The 18,025-nt window shown below is 42.3% G+C and overlaps 1 protein-coding gene across 1 annotated transcript; it reads right to left on the minus strand.

The window, feature by feature from the left end:
* Positions 1-2,575: 2,575 nt before the first annotated feature.
* nrn1a (neuritin 1a) lies at positions 2,576-17,083 on the minus strand. The gene is made up of 3 exons (XM_086150676.1): positions 16,787-17,083; positions 8,397-8,544; positions 2,576-6,065 (listed from the first exon to the last, which is right to left on the minus strand). Exons 1-3 carry the CDS (start codon positions 16,845-16,847, stop codon positions 5,837-5,839), a joined length of 438 nt encoding a protein of 145 aa, XP_086006802.1. The 5' UTR covers positions 16,848-17,083; the 3' UTR covers positions 2,576-5,836.
* Positions 17,084-18,025: the final 942 nt, after the last annotated feature.

Genomic DNA, 18,025 nt, shown 5'->3' on the forward strand with positions numbered 1-18,025 from the left:
TGCACACACAGGATGCAGAAAATCCCTGGCTGTGAGTTGCCTGTGTGGAGCCGGATTCCGTGTCCAGGCTTGATTTTCTCTGCATCTGCGGGAGTCTATGTGTGAAAGGGCCGCGTCACACATCTCAAATAGGAAATATGTAAATATTTATAGAATTTCCCTTGGATGGCCTGTTGATTTGGAGATTTTACTGTCTATTCTTGCTCAAAATTAAAATTTTAGTCGGCTTGAAGGTTGGATTGATCACATTCCTCCCTGTCTATTTATTTAATCATTTATTATTTTTTATTGATTTATTTATTTTTTGCTGAAACTCTTTAGTTCATTCTGATTTTTTTTTGTACATCATAATTTTTTAGTTAATTCTCAAGCTTCCGTTTGTGAAAAATTTAGCAAATTTTTATCCACTTACATGCTTATTTTTGTGTCTGTTTTTTTGTGTGTGTATGATAAATAGAAATTTAGCAACAAAAGGAATCAAACGGACTCTGACTATGACACCTCCATGTATCTATTTATTTAATCATTTATTATTTTGTATTGATTTATTTATTTTTTGCTGAAACTCCTTAGTTCATTCTGATTTTTTTACATCATAATTTTTTAGCTAATTCTCAAGTGTCTGTGAAATATTTAGCAAATTTTTATCCACTTTAATGCTTATTTTGTGTCTGCTTTATTTTGTGTGTGTATGATAAATAGAAATTTAACACCAAAAAAAGGATCAAACGGACTCCGACTACGACGCCTCCGTGAAATAGGGTTAATTTTGAGCATCAAACGGGTTTTAAATGCTTTCTGAAGCACTCACTCTTTCTAGATTCTTTTCTAGAAGGTAGGGTTCTCCATAATTCTATTGCACCCTTTAAGGTTTAATGAAGCTCATGCAGATTTTCCGATGGAGCTGCAGTTCGCGTGCCGCTCGCTCCCGAGAGGAGGGGAGAGGGGGCGCACAGCGGCGTGTTTCTGCATTAATATGTGATGTGAAGGAGAATACAGCTGCTGTCTGCGACCACCACCAGACAGAGTGGGCGCCTCTATCTCCTAGGTTACATCATTCAAACAGCCGAGAGAACCTGCAGACTTTCCGACGCCACGTGGCAAACACGTGACAACACGTGCAAAAACATCTTTTTTATTTTTAAATTGTGTATTTTTACAAGTGGGGTGCGGATAGAGTATCGGGCTCAGGGCCGCGTTTTGTCGGTAAGATGGGCGACGAGGGCAAAACGCCAGTCGAAGGCCGTGATAATAATATCACTTATCGTTACGCTGCATCCGGGATCAAATGAAAAGGCGGTACTGGGTACTGTAATTGCAGTGAAACGGAAAATACACGGAAGACCAACATTTAAAAGATCAACCTTTTTTTTTTTTTTTTTTAAAGGATGTTGCACTTTTAAACTCACCCGCTCTTGAACTGACCCGATATCCGTCCAAATACGCAAATCCGATTAAAAAAATACATTTCCTGTAAAAAAACGGAAATATAAAACCCCGTCAGCGGAGCATTAGCAGCTATAGGGGTGGGGGCTGTCTAATTCCTGGAGGATAAAATAATAAATAAATTCGGGAGGCAATTATCGCCTGTGGGGAGGAAAAGGAGCAGGCGAGCTGCTCATTAAAGATGTATGGAGGGAAGCCTGCGAGATGCAGGAGATCCCCCAGGACCCCGAGAGCCCTTTAATAGTCTGACCCCGTTCGGTTTATCTGTCGGCCTCGAGACTTGTTGTCACTTCGGAGCGGGGACGGGATTAAAACGTTAGCGTCGCTAAATAACCCGCGTGCAACTGTTCAACCGTTGCATCGGGGGGGATGACTCGACACATCTCCACCCTTCTATCCTCCGCCATCTTTTTTTTTTTTTCATTTTAGTGTGAAGCATATCCTGTTACATGTCGGCATTGTTCTAGTCTGATCCTGCATTACAGTGCCGGCGCTTACTTTTTTTTGAACAATCATGTAATAACAATATTCGGTGATTATCTCCAAATAGATCCACGACTCAAAACGATTAATTCTCTTCAAGGCGACCCTCATTTTATTTATTTACTTTGTGCGTCTTAAACTGGACGGTTGCATTGAAGGTCACAATTCCTCCATGATTTGTTGTTTTTTTTTTTTTCCCCCGACGGCATTTGGGCACCAGATTGTCATTGATATTATTCATTGTTCAGTCTTGGCTTCAAATCTATCATATATGAAAGGACGAATGGATATGAATAAAAAAAAAAGTGAAATTTTCAAGACGGGCAGTTTCAATATTGATGAAAGACGGGAAGACTGGACGAAAAGAGGTCGTCCTGATGGCTGATCCCGATTGATTGCGATTTATTTAATTATTCATTTTTTTTGTCTATTTTTCCATCACGTCGGACTGAACAAACAACCCCCCTCCTTCTCTTCCATTCAATCAGTATACACTCAGGCAGCTCAGGGACTCCCCTTCATTAATAATGAATGCGCCACTGTGTGTGTGTGTGTGTGTGTGTGTGTGTGTTCACTGTGAATGCCCTATAGAAAAAGAAAAAATAATATTTATATAATTCGTTCAAAATGACAAAAACACACTTCATTTCAAACATTGTTTATTTATAACTCTTAATCATTTTAGCAATCTTGTATTTATTTATTGTTTATATATATATATATATTTATATAAATATATATATATATATATATATATATATATATATATAGATGTCATTAGGCCTATAATCTGTAAAGTATCAATCTTGTGTTAAAACTGTTCCAGATAGACGATCTACGATAGAGCTTCTATTTTATTTTTATTTTCTTTTAAAACTCTTTATTTTCTCAAAATCCTCTGATACACATGTTCTCTACTTAGATGTTTTTTTTTTTTAAAGTCTTCTCTTTTTGTGTGTGTGTGTGTGTCTGTGTGTGTGTTCGTGTTTTTCTTTTTTCATAACGCAACATCCCCGTTAAACAAAGAGACAAACCAACAAACAAACAGAAGTACACGTCTTTTTTTCTCGTCTTTTTTTTTTTTTGTTTGTTTTTACGTCGGGAAGCGGCGGAAATCTGCGCCTCCGCGTAGAAATGAACATCCTTGAATTTATTTTTTTTTTTTTTACATTTTTGTTTTTTATTTTTATTTATTTTTTATTTTTTTATTTTTCCAGGTTATGATATTCTACGGTTGGGACTCAGTTTTTTTTATTTTTTAATTTCTAACACACAGACCTAAAATATCACCTCTAAATGATGGATCACCGGCTCATGAGAAGGGGGGGATGTGCTAAATGGCAACAGTCATATCTCTCTTCAGCCACGGTTTATTGTTTTGTTTTTGTTTGTTTGTTTTTAGCTACACTGGCCGTGAAGTCATGTCTTCGTATTGCTGTTGGGATTTTCAAAAAAATTAAAATAGTAAATAAATAAAATCCACATTTTGTGCTAAATTGGCGAATGCCGTTCTACTGAGCTAGAAAATCAACCAAAATTGAATCAAAACTTTCTCCACATTTTTTGTTTGCTTGTTCGTGTTCTTAATGCTTAGAATTTTCAACCTTTCCCCGACGGAGTCTAGGTTAAGATTGCGAAAAAGTCAGAGTATTAGGACATGGTCGAGAGAAAGTATTTTGTAAACACTAAAAGACGGTCTGTGTTCAGTTTTATATTACTTAAGCTGAATATTTATCTCTTATCCATGCTAATGCAAAGGTTGGGTTAGCATGGACAGCATGACTTATTTGCACTGTTCGCTAATATGCAAGAAACTGTATGTTCATCAGTTCATCATCGGTGGTTTTAGCTAAAACCTCTAGCCAAAGCCTCTAGCTTTTAGCTAATTAAAACCTTAATCTGGAGGTTTATAGCTAGCGTCAATTTTACATGCCAAACTGAGCAGTCAGCTACTCAATACAAAACCAAATAAAGCTCCTTTCAAAATTAGCTACCAGCCAAAATGTTTGGGTTAGCAGTTAATTAGACTTTTGAACAGAGACGCGCATGACTTAGCATGACTTAGCATGACTTATTTGAACCGTTCGCTAATATGCATCCAAAACCTGCGCTTTATTAACTTTGACCAGTCACCGACCATTTTAGCTTTAAAAAAACTGTTGGTTAAATAAGTTAGCTGAAACCTGTATCTTGACATTTTTAAAACCTTTAACTAAATGTTTCAGCTAGCATCAGTTTACCATGCTTAACTGAACAGTCCGCTGACACTGCCGCTTCCGTAGCCTTGTTGACTGCTAAATCAAATATAACCTTCAAAATAAGCTGCTAGCCCAATTGTTCCGGTTAGCAGTCAACTGAACTGTTATACATAGTCGAGCTAGCATCAAGCAGTCCGCTTCGGCTGTTGTACCAAACAGTCAGTCTGTGAAAGATGTTTTAGACCATTTTAGCCGCTAATCTCAAGTGTTAGCCTCGTGTTTATTGCTGAGCCAGAAGGTTCCCCACGTGGACAAAACCATTTGGCTGCTAAGGCAATACTTTAACATTAGCATAAACCAAAACCTTTTTAGCCTCTTCACTAAACTTTCAGATAATCTTAATTAACTAGGACAAACATCCGCCAAGTGTTCCTTTTCGAACTTTCACCCCAGCTAACCCCAACCCAGCTAGCCTTGGACCCGTGTTTTCTGCACCCTGGATCGTACCAGCGTACGATAATCGTGCTTCATTCATCAGATTGAGCATCCTAGATTATTTAACTAGCTGGGCACCAGTGGTTCACAGCTCAGCATGTAGCGTGATTGAATCCCCGTACACATTTCCTGAAAAAAAGGTATGACATCATGCAGGTTAGCAACCGTCTGCAGGCTTTATATTCTCAACCTCGTCCCTGCACCTCAAACTTTGGCGGGGGGGAAATAATGGTCGCACCAGAAAATAATTAGCTAAAAATCAGTATTTGGCCACTCCAACAGAGAATGTGAGGTTAATATCAAACAATCGTAAAGACGCTCAAGACAACGGCATTTTTTTAATTGTTTGTTTATGTTGTTTTTGGCTTCTGATTCCGGGAAACAACCAACCAACTAACTATCGGTTGATGAAAAAAGCGGACGGGGAGAATTTTTTTTTATGTCCTCACAATATGGCGCCTTATCCCAAACAACACCACGCGTCCTCACATTCTCTGTCGGTCGCTAGCAATTGTGCTTAAAAACTAGCACGCTAAGAAATTCAAGCGTGTGCTTTTTTTCATCGCTTGGTCAGTTCACATCAAGGTCAGTCTGTCCGCCGATAAAAAAACAAAAATTAAAAACCGGTGCGACCATGAGCACAAAAACAGCTAGTAAGAGTACAAATATTTCAACCCGGTCAAGCAAACAGTCCATCAAACCTACCAAATTCAAAGTGGCGCGATAGAAAAGGGAAAAACTGTCCATGACGAAATGGAATGGCCTCGGGGCCTCGGCAGTCTTATTTTCGTAGCGTTTGCCCTCCTGCGCCGTGGCTCTCGTGACTTCAACGCCGTGTAATTCCACGATCGTAAGCGGGCGGCGGGGGTGGAATCCTTCACGTTTTCATCGTCGTTTCCCCGGCTCCACGCCGCGTTGAACTTTACATGGTTGGTGGACCTTGGGCTTCGGGGAGGGGGTTGGAGGGGGGCCGGCGTGTGATCCGAGTGAGCGCTCCGGGGCGGATGGACCTGCAGATGTCCCAAGAAGGCAAACCAGGCTACGGCGTAGAAAAGAATCCATTACGGGAGGGGGCGGGGGCGCGGGGGTGTACTTTTGTTGTTTTCTTGGCAATGAATCCTTGACGTTATATTTTCGTTATTGGAGAGAAGCTTCTATTTTCTTTTTTTTTTTTTTTCCCCCTCCATTCTTTTTTCGTAACTCTTTACTCCACGTTAAAACACCAGCCAAGTCAGTAGGGTGGGCAGCGCGGTTAGGAGCACGCCGAGGCCCCTGGCGTCGGCCGATCTCGGGGCCCCGTTGCCGCCGCCGCACAGTTCAAACAAGCTCCCGCGGATATCCAGATTGCGGGACTCCTTTTTCAGTTTCTCCCAGAGGTCGGTGGCTCCCTCCTGGCAGTCGGCCAGCGCAGTCGTGGCACATGAGTGGAAGTTATCCCAGTATCTGGCGGGAGAAAAGAAAAAAAAAAAAACACAGCGGGCGTTACACGTTGCGTCTGCGGCTGCGGGGAGGATGGCCCCGGGGTTGAAACCGAATACATCGGGTGGGCTCGGCGGGGCCCGAGCCAAAGCTGGAAGCCGTCCCGGGATCCGGCTCGGCGAGGAGCGAGCTCGCGAGGACACAGCCGGCGTTTTGGGTTTTTATTCCAGGAAAAACGGAAAAAAAAAAAAAAAAAAAGGGAGAGGCGTGTTTGCTGCTCCACATTTGGAGAATTATACAAACAAGCAAAACCAAAAAAATGGGAAAAAGTTTTAAACCAATTCAATGGTAGCAGAGATGCTAACATGTTAATAACATGTTCATAACATGTGAATAGACAAAAACCTTCAAACTAAAGGTCAGTTGACGCGGGTTTGCTTTTCTTGCCCTCCATCACCTCCTCTGTCCATCTCTCCTTCCCCCTTCCTACTTCCTTCCCTTCATCCCTCTTTCCTCCCGATCCACCTACATGTTTCTAGCCTCTTCCCCTTTTAATTTCTTCCTCAGCCAGGGTCATGTTTTATTCATACTCCCATGGGGTAATGGAGGAGAGGAGGGGGGGGGGGGGGGGCATAGAGGGGGTCTCCTGCCCGCCCACCCCCCGCACCCCCAGGCTCCCCCGTTCCTCTTTTCCAATTGTTCGGACGACATATATCTCAGTTTAATTCCTCCTTGAGTGTGTTTCTGCCTTCCATCTATCCATCCATCCATCTATCCATCCCTCCCACCTGTCATCAGTCTCTGCCTCCTCCTCTTCCCCCCCTCCCCGTGATGACACCAGCCGGCTCAATGAAGCGTGCCGCAAGAATCTAATCCAATCTTCCAATCTGCTCTTATTGATGTTGACCCCGTGAACCGGGCCGTGTTGATGCGCCATCTCAGAGCAATTAACCAGTGTATGTGTGTGTGTGGGTGTGGGTGTGGGTGTTGGTGCGCACGCGCGTGTGTGTGTGTGTGTGCCACGCCTCGACACCGCTGTGATGGAGCTGTCACCGAATTAAAAAGCTGTGTGTGTGTGTGTGTGTGTGTGTGTGTGTGTGTGTGTGTGTGTGCAGGGAGGGGAGAGCTGCAGTGTGCCATCTGCTGCCCACTCGCTCTGTGTGTGCTGGGAGTGGGAGTGGGGGTGGGGGGGCCCATATGTGATCACCCTCCAAAGCTTGGGTGTCGCCCGCAGGGTTTGCGGTTAAATCACACATCTCATTTCCTCCGCCGGCCTCGGAGCGCCCCCCCCCCCACACACACACACACACACACACACACACACCCCACCCCACCTCCTCGGTGTACCGGACAGGGGTCCTTCTAGGAATCTGACCCCGAAACCTGTGAATCACTTCTTTGAAACAGAGCAGTTCCTTGAAATCTCCCGCGGGCAAAGTGTTTTTTGTTTTTTGCTCTCCCCTTCGCTCTGCTATTGTTTTTGTTATTGTCATTCGTTCGTTCATTCATCGTCTACACCGATTATCCTCTGCCCGGGATCAGGGGCCCGGCCAAGAGGCGGGGCTTAACCAGGACTGGTCGCCTGTCAATCACAGGGTATCGCATGGAAACAGGCAACTAGGTGTTCTGGAAAAAATAGTCATGTCTTTCTGACACATCTTTAATCCACCTGGAGACGTTTTTATTAATGTCCCTTTTTGTATAAATGCATATATTTTTCTAGGAGGCGGGGCTTAACCAGAACCGGTCGCCTGTCAATCACAGGGCTTCATACGGCGACAGCCCACTAGTTGTGATTAGACATTCTGGAAAAAAAAAGTCCCATCTCTCTGACACATTTCTATAACTTTGTCACTTTTTGTTTGTATCTATTTATTTATCCAAGAGGCGGGGCTTAACCAGGACCAATCAGATGTCAACCACAGGGCCTCAGAAACTGATTAAGCATTTTAGAAAAAAAATAGTCCCGTTTTTCCTACCCCTTTCTTTCATCCCACTGGAACCATTTAGTAAAAATGTCACTTTTTTTCAAATGATCTATTCATGTTTTTTTGTAAAGTTGAATGTTTTCCCCGTAATTATCAGTACTTCTCGCGCTTTTAGGAGATTATTCCTGCAAAATATCAGGGGAGTGTTGCTATCTCTACATTTCTTTCATTCATTTGAATAAATTCATCTAATAGAATAGAAAGTTGATGTTATGTATTTTTGATCGTGAGGGGATTCTTCCGCAATCCCCAAATAACTTACAGCTAAACGCACATTTTCAGATGACCTCGCTCCTAAAAGCGCCCGAGGCGCTCTATTAACCGTCATCGCGACACCCGGAAAGGTGCAAACGTGTTAAACACCTACGTGCAGATCTTGTGCAGGTTCTCCCTGTCGTCCAGGTCCTGGGGGTAGGTGGCCATGTTCTCCCCGAGCTGAAGCAGGCAATCCGACAGTCCCCTGAACACCAAGTCACACTGACCTGCGCTGACCAGCACCGTCTGCAACACCGAGACTGTGAGAAAGGGGGACAAAGACAGAGTCAGAACAGGGACGGACAAACGCGGGGCTCCAGAACTTCCTCCGGGGCCTTCGATGGTGTAGAAGTCAATAATTCAGTCAGACTTTCTACGGATTCGACGGTTGTTTGCGGTGAGTTCTGGCACCTCTCTCAGGGCAACGGCGGTAAAACACTCTGTGGTTGTAGTGATCCATTGCTGACTTGCATTTCTGCCCCGAAACGATAAAAGAGGAAAAAAAATTGGGATTTGCTCCCGTAATTTCCGGGCTATAAGCCGCTACTTTTTTCATTTCATTACAAATGCCACCAAAACATTCTGGCCCTTCACATCGGACCACTGAAATTTCCGTGAAATTCTGAGGCTGCTCAATTCCGATGCTGAAGAAGACGACTTTTGTGGTTTTAGCGCGCAGGAGGAAGACGAAGATCAGCTGGAGTAGGACAAAGCGGGGATAGAAAATGGATGGGCTTTTCCTTGTCTTATTTATTATTAATCTTTTTCATCGGCCGTGTTACAGGCACTGTTTGGAAAAAAGCATTTCCAGTTTTTTATTTATTTTATTTATTATGGATGATTATTCATGGATGTCACCAGTATGCATTTAATTAAAAGTTGAGATAAATGTTTCTGTGTAAATACCTCATGTTATAACATGGACATCTGCGGCTTATAAACAAGTGCGGCCTATATATGTTCACATGTAATTTTTTTATTTATTTTCATTTTTGTGCAGCTTACATTCAGATGCGCTCAATAGACTGAAAAATATGGTAGTTTCTATGTGGTCAGGCTCATGACGTGCTTTACAAGAAACGCACAAACAATGGATGGCAGAGCAAGAGAAGAGCTACAGAAGGCTACAAGCTACAGCATGCTAACATGTAGCGATATCTTTTTCAGATGGCTCCAGCCAATCAGTGGCCAGCGGTCTGTTTACGTCACGTTTTGAACATCAGGCTCAGCTTACTTGGAAACTCACCGGAGCAGATACGAAAAAAGTACCAGTCGCCAGGTACTATCCCTGATGGACACCCGAAAACAACCCAGTGTTTGTGGTTGTCATGGAAACAAATCATCTGATTCACCATTGGATGGTTTTAAAACCCAATCGGAATTCCTTGCCAAGGATGTCCAAAAAAAAAAAACACTGAGCAAAATTCTATCCTGACTCAAATGGAAATAAAATAACAATTCAATAATACGAAAAATAATTGTTATTGTTCGAATCGCATTCGATAATTCAAAAACAATATTAAGTTGTGATTCCAATTCTGATGTCTTTGTTTGAATTTATTTGGAGAAATTCCTCCTCCACTTCTATCTTTAAGCTTTAAAAAAGGTCTCTTCTTTTCAAAGGGCTAAAAATCATTTTGACTTATTTCGGGCAACCGGGTATTTATGAAAATACATGAAAACCTTGGTGATACTGACAGATGATGTTGCCTCCTCCTCCTCCTCCTCCTCCTCCTCCTCCTTGATGAGTTCAGCAGCTCTTTGTGTAATAATAGCTCTATTACCGTGTTATTTATACATCTGTGTTTTGGTTGTCACGCTTCAGGAGGTGGGAACGATGTCGGCGTCCGTGACGTCATCGACGCCCGCGCGCATCTCAGTGAGTAACCCAGACACCCCCGCGCTCCCCCACCCCCGGTGACTTTCACTGCCAGAAGCCGATCAGCGAATCAGAGGAGACACATATTTATTTCCCTCCGTCAAAAATTTTACTTTATTTTATTTTATTTATCATTGATTTTACTATTAATTTCTTTATGATTTTTAGGGGTTATTATTTTTGGATAATTCGCCCATATCCCCTTGTTTTCAGAATGTATATGTAAAGCATGTAAATGTCATTCCCTTGCTTTGTGCTCCGGCGGGCCTCACATGTTTTTTTACACAGTGCTTTTATGTGTCAGCATGTGTGTGTGCGTGTGTTCGTGTGTGTGTGTGTGTGTGTGTGTGTGAGGGAAAGAGAGAGAACCACCCCCTTCCAATTAATCTGACGGATATAAAACACCTCTGGGGTTGCCGCATCTGATAAGTCTCCATCCCTCTTTTTACCATGTGACACACGCACACACCCCCGTACGTGACCCACGATGGCTGTGTTTGTGTGTGTGTGTGTGTGCGTGTGTGTGTGTGTGTGTGTGCGGTTCGTTAAGCAGGGGATTTCGCTGATTGATCGGCTCGGGTAATAAGTTCCACTACATCACTCTGTGGACTAACTCGGCGTGACGTGTCAGACGAAGCACGGCTGTTAGAGGAGGAGGTTCCAGTGGTTTGCTATAATAAACCCAGCAGGACACGGTGACACACACACACACACACCCAAACACACACACACACATACACACCTTACACTTGCCCTTCAAAATATGGCTTACTCATAGAAATCTGGACATTTTGCATCAGATGCTCTCAGGTTCATTGCAAGGTGATTTTCTTGTTTATCTACACACACATACACACACACACACACACACTGAAAAGTCAGGCGAAGACTCAATTCAAGAGAGGCCGGATTGGTGTTTGAGTGATAGTAATTGAAGGATTTGACGCTGACAGGGACTTTGCCATGTGTCCTCAGGTACGATGCCCCCCCCCAACACACACACACACCATCCATATCCACGTTACTTCAAAGTCATCTTTTATATTTGTAATAGTCTCTTTGTGATTCTCTTTTTGATTCAAATCACTTTCCGGCATGGCCGACCTTGAGATGGGTCGAGGGGGGTTCCGGGTTTCCTCGCTGTGCGAAGTAAGGGGGCGAGGCTCTATTGTTATTTTTGTTTGTTTGTTTGTTTTCCAAAAAAAAGAAACAAATACAGAGTTCATGCGTGCATTTTCAGTTGAATCCCTGAATCACCCGATCAACGGGGTTGATTTTCGGTCGTTCCCCCACCCCCCCGTAACTTAAATGGTTCGGTCCGCTGCTGTATACGACGCCGAAGAGAAAGGGTCGAAACGCCTGTAAAAATGATGGGTTTGCTCTCGGTTGCACACAGACAGGAAGTTCAAGGTGGTTCATATCTGACGCGAGAGGTCGCCCTTCTCTCTGTTGCCGTGGTTACGTCGCAGCTTTAGCCCGAGAAGGTCGGCGGCCGTTTCACGCCAAACAGGCAGTTTCTTTTTGAGATTCATACTCAAAGACGGACCCTTAAATCTGGAGTTACATCATCCAACGTCGGTTTTCAAGCAGGACCTTCAAATGCATCGTCATCCACCTGACCAAAACAGCCGGAGGCGAGAAAATAACGTTATATACTATTGTATTTAGGTGACATTTAAGGACTGAAAGAAATCGTAAAATTGAGACTTAAATCGGTCAGCAATTTTCAAGACAGTTGGCGGAAAATGTGCGATTGTTTTTTCACAATTATATCAGAAGTTCAGCCCGGTGACCGACTGTCGGTCGTCTTAGTGTTTTGTTATAATTGAAATAAAATCCAGTTTAATCCTCCTTCCATCTTCACCCTTGAGAGACCACAGAAATTTAGTTTTTCTACTTATTTTGAATTTTTTTACAGCCACAGCGTTGCGACTGACCTGGCTCTAGGACATTGTGGTGATGAAAAAAATGAATACTTTTATCTTCATAAGAAAATATTTGTAATCTTTACATATTCCACTCATATGAATAAAGCCTTCTGGAATATCCAAGATACTGAATCTCTTTTTCGCATCGTCTCATCACCAGACTAGCGCCCCAGATAGCATGAAGGGTCACTCCGCTTCACGGAGGTGCAGAACATTAGCGGTGGTTTTAGCGATGCGTTCAGGTTCAGCAAGCAACCCGCGGAAAACTGGCAATCCGTGGCCTTAAACGTCGCTTATCTTCGCAAGACTATCAAATCTGCACGTTTTCACCACACGGGAGAGTTTTTTTTGACATTAAATTTAAAGTTATGCTCCGTTAAAGCGATGAAGTCTGATTAAAATGCAACACATCTGCTGGCAGGATGTCCCGGCCTGGATGGAAAACCAAATTAAAAGTTTCAAATTGCGTGGAAATATCGTCACAGAGAAAAAAAAAAAATGAATAGGAAGCGTAAAAACGCCAGGGCGCCGCGATGAATCACGCGCTAGGAGCAGTGGTGTCGTTCTGTGGAAACTAATTCTGGAGCGTTTTATGACACGTTGGGGGGGGCTTGCAAGGACTCAGGGTTGATCACAGCGCACGCACGCACACACACACACACACACACACACACACAAACATACACACTCCAGGCTGGCAGAGCGTGAACGCAAGAGGCAGGTTCTCCTGGCTTGGAAAGCAAAACAACGGCCTTTTTCTGTTTGCACTCGGAGACGCTTGCGATGGTTCACCCCCACTATACAGTACGTGAAGTATTTCATTTAAATGTACATGATTTTTTTACATGACTCGAGAACAAGCAGAAACCTAATCAAATCCAGTGTATATTTACATTTAAGCGCTTAAACATCCAATCAGATTCTACGTTTGTTTCCCATGTTGTGGAAGAACTGAACACCAAGAATATCGTGGAGGGGGGGGTAAATAATAAGTATAATTACATGAAATAAAAGCAAAAATAAGATATTTCGTGTCGGTTTTTAACGTTTTATCGTTTTTCTGGGAAAAGCTACAGATTAGATATCGGCAGGTAATAAAAACCATGTGCAAACGCTTTTTGTGCTGCCCCTGCTGGACACTCTGATATATTGACATTCATTTATCCAATCATTCATTCATAATTACAGAATTGTTGATAAATAATCATAGTTAGGACTTGTTTTGATAGAGAAGCTCATTCGATTTGAGTGACACCGGCTTCTGACATGGTGAAATGGGATTCATTCATTCACTAACTCACTCATTCATTTGTTCATTCGTAAGATATTTAATTTTTTTTCAATACATAGTTTTGACTTGTTTAAAAGGAGATCTGACCCACCTTCTGAAATGGTGAAATGAGATTAATTAGTTGACTCACTCATTCATTCATTCCTTTATAAAATACATAATAATTTGTACAGATCCATAGTTTTGACTTATTTAAAAGATGTTTTGACTTGTTTAAAAGATGAGCTGACCCAGCTTCAGTGACTCCGGCTTCTGAATGGTGAAAACAGATTCATTCATTCATTCATGAAATATAATACTTTGTATGTAAATGTAGTTTTGACTCATTTGTAAGAGGAGCTCACAAGACTTCCGTATCTCTGGTTTCTGCAAGGAGATTTATTCGATGATCCATTCAGTCATTTATTTATTCATTTATTCATAAATACAGAATCATTAACATATGATCATAGTTTGACTGGTTTGAAATAGGAACTCAGCCAACTTCAGTGACTGCAATGGGATCTATTCATTTTGGCTTCTGCGACGTTAGTTATTTTATCTATTAATCTATTAATTCATTTGTTACTTCATTATTCATTAATTCATTGATTTAAAATCAATTTACGCCGCCAGTTCTGCAATCAGCCCCCCCCCCCCCTTGTTTTAGAAACTAAATAATCATTAAAATAAAGAACAACGTTTATGTATGTGACCGGATTCATGTGCAGATTCGGTTGAAACCGTGAGAGTAATCTGATTACTTTCGATCGGTTCTCGAATTCCGTTCATTGCCGCCGCGGACACGGAACGGAGCCTCTAAATCTCAACAAATCCGGGAATTTAGATTTATTTTTAGATTCTTTACACATTTAATATTTAATCTTTTTTAAAAAAGGAATAAATCATATGAATCGTTTCAGCTTTTGTTCACATTTTCTCCTCAACAGAAAAAACACGGGTGTAAAAATGTCCTGCAACGGAGGATGAATGAGGGACCCCCCCAACACACACACACACACGCACACACATGCATGCACACGCACACGCCCCACCCCCTGCATGTGTGAGGAGGCATTACATCATCTCTCGGTAACACGCTGCAACGCGAACATCGTGACTTTTCTGCAGTTTCTTTTTAGTCTGCGGAAATTATAATCCCGTTCAAATCGGAGGCGGAAAAATAACAAAAAACGTTGTTTTTTTTCATTTAACCAATATCATCGTTTCGTATTACAATACATAATCGATCATTATGATTCGAAATAAAATCTTACATCACCTTTATTCTAGCAATCCTTTTTTATTATTGTTATTATTACATTTGAAATGAACTTAAACGTGGGTGTGCGTGGACGCGTGCGTGTCATCACACTCCCCCGGTCTCTTTTATCAATCAATTCTGATTTACCTGTAACAAACGCGCATGTATATAATTATTTAAATCATCATAAAACATTATATAATTTTTCCCTTATCGATTATTGATTATTTTTTCCCTCCGAGTTCATTTACGTGTGTTTGTACTTATAGGTTTAATGCGAAAAGGTCCTGCATTTCGATTTAAATGAAATTAGGACAACGATGCGCGTGCACGACCGCATTATTTATTTATCCATTTATTCGTTGCGTTCACACACACACACACACTCACACCCCACCCATCCAAGCACACGCATTACTCTCTCATTCACACCCCCATCTATGAAACCTCACACACACGCACACACACACAAGCGCGCATACACACACACACACACACACACTGCGGCGCTTCCACGCCAGGAGCGGCGTGACTTACGGTGACACACCCACCTCCGCGCGCCAAAACCCCGCAGGAAACACGCACGTGCAAAAAAAAGACAGAAAAGTCACGCAAGGCCCATGAAGACAAAAAATATGATAAAATAAAATGAGTTCATTTGTTATTAAAATAGATAAATAATGTGTTTTCATTCAAAGAGGCTTTCAGGCGCTTTCACATCCGGACACGTGGTTCTGATGGGATTCGACGCATCAAAACGTCAAATTGCGGTTTTAAAATAACATTAAAAAAACAGAATTAAATGAAAAAGAAAGGAAAAAATATGTGTGTTTGTGTGGTTGTGGTGGGGCGCTCATAACAACCGGACCGATTAATCGATTTCAATCGATTTTTCTCCGTCCGGTGAGTTATCCGGCGGTGGTGCGTTCACTTCCGCTCGGTTTCAGATCAGATTTTAATTTTCTTTTTAATCTGAAAAAAACTCAAAACCTGTGATTCCCTCTTGATTTCGTTGTTGTTGTTTTTTTTCTCCCCTCCCGATTAAATCACTCTCTCTCTCTCTTCCCATCTCTCTCTCTCTAACAATAGCACGGAGGAGGATCTGTGTCCTGAATAATTCAGCATTTCTCTCTGCCGCCGCCAGAGAAACGAACACACACACACACACACATACACACACACACACACATACACACACGCCAGACCCTCCTCCACAGCGCCGTTATGCAACGCAGAAAACACAACGAGACGGCACCCATCTTCACTTTCATCATCCCTTTTTCCCTCCCATCTCCGCACCAGGTATTAGACGGAGCCCCGGCCGACATCCTCCTCTTCCTCCTCCTCTTCCTCTTCCTCTTCCGTCATTTCAACCCGAACGAATCACCGTCGCCGTTCGGGTCACACGTGACTACTCAAAATCGATCTTTTTGAAAAAAATCTTTTTCATTTAAATTTTATTTCATTTTAAGGTCCTAACAAAAAAAAAAAAAACTTTTTTTTTTTTTTTTAAACAAACAAAAGAAATCTTTTTCGTTCCGATTCTTTCAATTTTACAACTAAAAGATTTAAATCGAACCGGGTCGATCGGTTATTATTTGCAGATATTTGATATCATAACTTGTCTTTTTATATTTATCTAAAAAAATATACAAAAATTACTTTAAGAAAATATACCTACATAAATATATACATGTTTTTATTTTCATTTTTTTCCCGCGGTCCGGTGACTCCTCCCGCTGCAGCCCCACTCGCACTGCGGCGGCGGGAAGCGGCTCGGTTCCGCCGATCACGCGTGACCCCCTACACACACACACACACACACACACACACACACACACACACACACATATTCCCTTATAAACCACCACCACAACGCCTCCCCACCCTTTCCTATGATAATTAATAATTCATAATTTTTTTTTTAATTTAAATTAAATTATAGTCCGTGTGAGGATGAAGAGGAGGAGGGGGCATCCCCCATGTTAGTGCACGCGCACGCGGGAACGCGCACACGCCAAACGAGACGCGCCAACACGCCCCGCGGAAGCGGCGGGAAAGTCACCGTTCGATTATCGATCGCTCGACCAGAAAAAAAAAAAAAGAAGAGGGAGATTGTGCAAATTGTCGCATGCATGTGCGTGTGCATGTACGCGCTCACCGAGGAGTAGAGCGAGGCAAAGAGCGAGGCGCCTGGAGGAGCAGCAGCAGCTTCCTCCCATCCTCCTCCCTCACCAGCAGCGCTTCACCAAGTTGGAGGGCAGCCGAGGAGGAGCCGCGCATTCCCGGCGAGAGCCGCACCATCCGACCGCGCCTGACCTCCGCAGGCCTCCGTCCGCTCCTTCTCCTTTTTCTTCTTCTTCTTCTTCCTTCTTCTTTTTTTTTTTTTTTTTTTTAGTGTTTCGGCGGCTCTGCTCCGTGCCGCTGCACCTCCTGCCCGTTTTACCGCGTCTGAAGCGGGAGAGGAAGGGAGGGAGAGATGGAGAGAGAGAGAAAGAGAGAGAGAGAGAGAGAGAGAGAGAGAGAGACCCTCCTCTTCTTCCCGTCCCTTTTACGTCTCAACATCCTCACTAATTATTTAACTTGATGCCCCCCCCCCCCCTCCCGGAAAATCTTCTTAAATCCTCTATTTAAATAATGGCAATAACGTTACTTCTTTTTTTTCTTAGGAAAATTCAAATTGAAATGAAATTAAAAAAAGAAACTTTGAATTAGAAGGATTTTACGGAGGGTTGTTGAGAAATTGTTGGAAACGGGGATATTTATTAAGAAAGATGGACATTTTCCACTATTAAATATTATTAACTTGGTTAAACACACACAAACAATAATACCGAAAATAATTAATTATGACTACGAATAAAGTAAATGTGAACTGAATTTTTAAACTGACAGTGAATTTGTTATAATTGGAAAAAAACATTGTTTTAATCATTTATTATTAGAATAATGATATTTCTGTTTTTCCTACACAGAAAAATTTGAGTTTGACCTCGGTAGTAAAATAAACTCGCTTTGGTCCCATTTTTTTTCCAATTAAAACGGAAATTTTAATAAAGAACGAACACATCAAAATATCGGTTTATTCGTTCTTTCAGCTTCACGCGTGGATTATTACACTGGAAACGCTTTTATTTTGAAAAGATATTATTTGATGTGTTCTTGTTTGGACGTTGTCTGTTCGTCATGGACGGAATTCGCTTACGTACTCTCTGACGTCACAATCGGGCCGGTGGCTCCGCCTCCCCGTGGCCGGCTCACGTGCATGAATGAATGAATGAATGAATGAATGAATGAATGGTTTCAAAAACCCGGAAGTGCCGACATTCCGCGACAGGAAAGAAAACGTTGTTTATTGGTCCAGGGATCTAGGGCCGCTGGCGAAGTGAGTCATAATTAT

Source organism: Fistularia commersonii, chromosome 8, assembly GCF_037954325.1.
Source record: "Fistularia commersonii isolate RoL2024-O1a breed Wild chromosome 8, RoL_Fcom_v1.0, whole genome shotgun sequence".
Taxonomy (NCBI): Eukaryota; Metazoa; Chordata; class Actinopteri; order Syngnathiformes; family Fistulariidae; genus Fistularia; species Fistularia commersonii.

Excerpts from the sequence above, each read along its gene's own strand:
- nrn1a (XM_086150676.1), bottom strand. The coding sequence starts at position 16,847 with ATGGGAGGAAGCTGCTGCTGCTCCTCCAGGCGCCTCGCTCTTTGCCTC. Across the intron at positions 8,545-16,786 it reads TTGCCTCGCTCTACTCCTCG|TCTCGGTGTTGCAGACGGTG; the intron begins GTGAGCGCGTAC and ends CCTTTCTCACAG. Across the intron at positions 6,066-8,396 it reads AACCTGCACAAGATCTGCAC|ATACTGGGATAACTTCCACT; the intron begins GTAGGTGTTTAA and ends TTCTCCCGCCAG.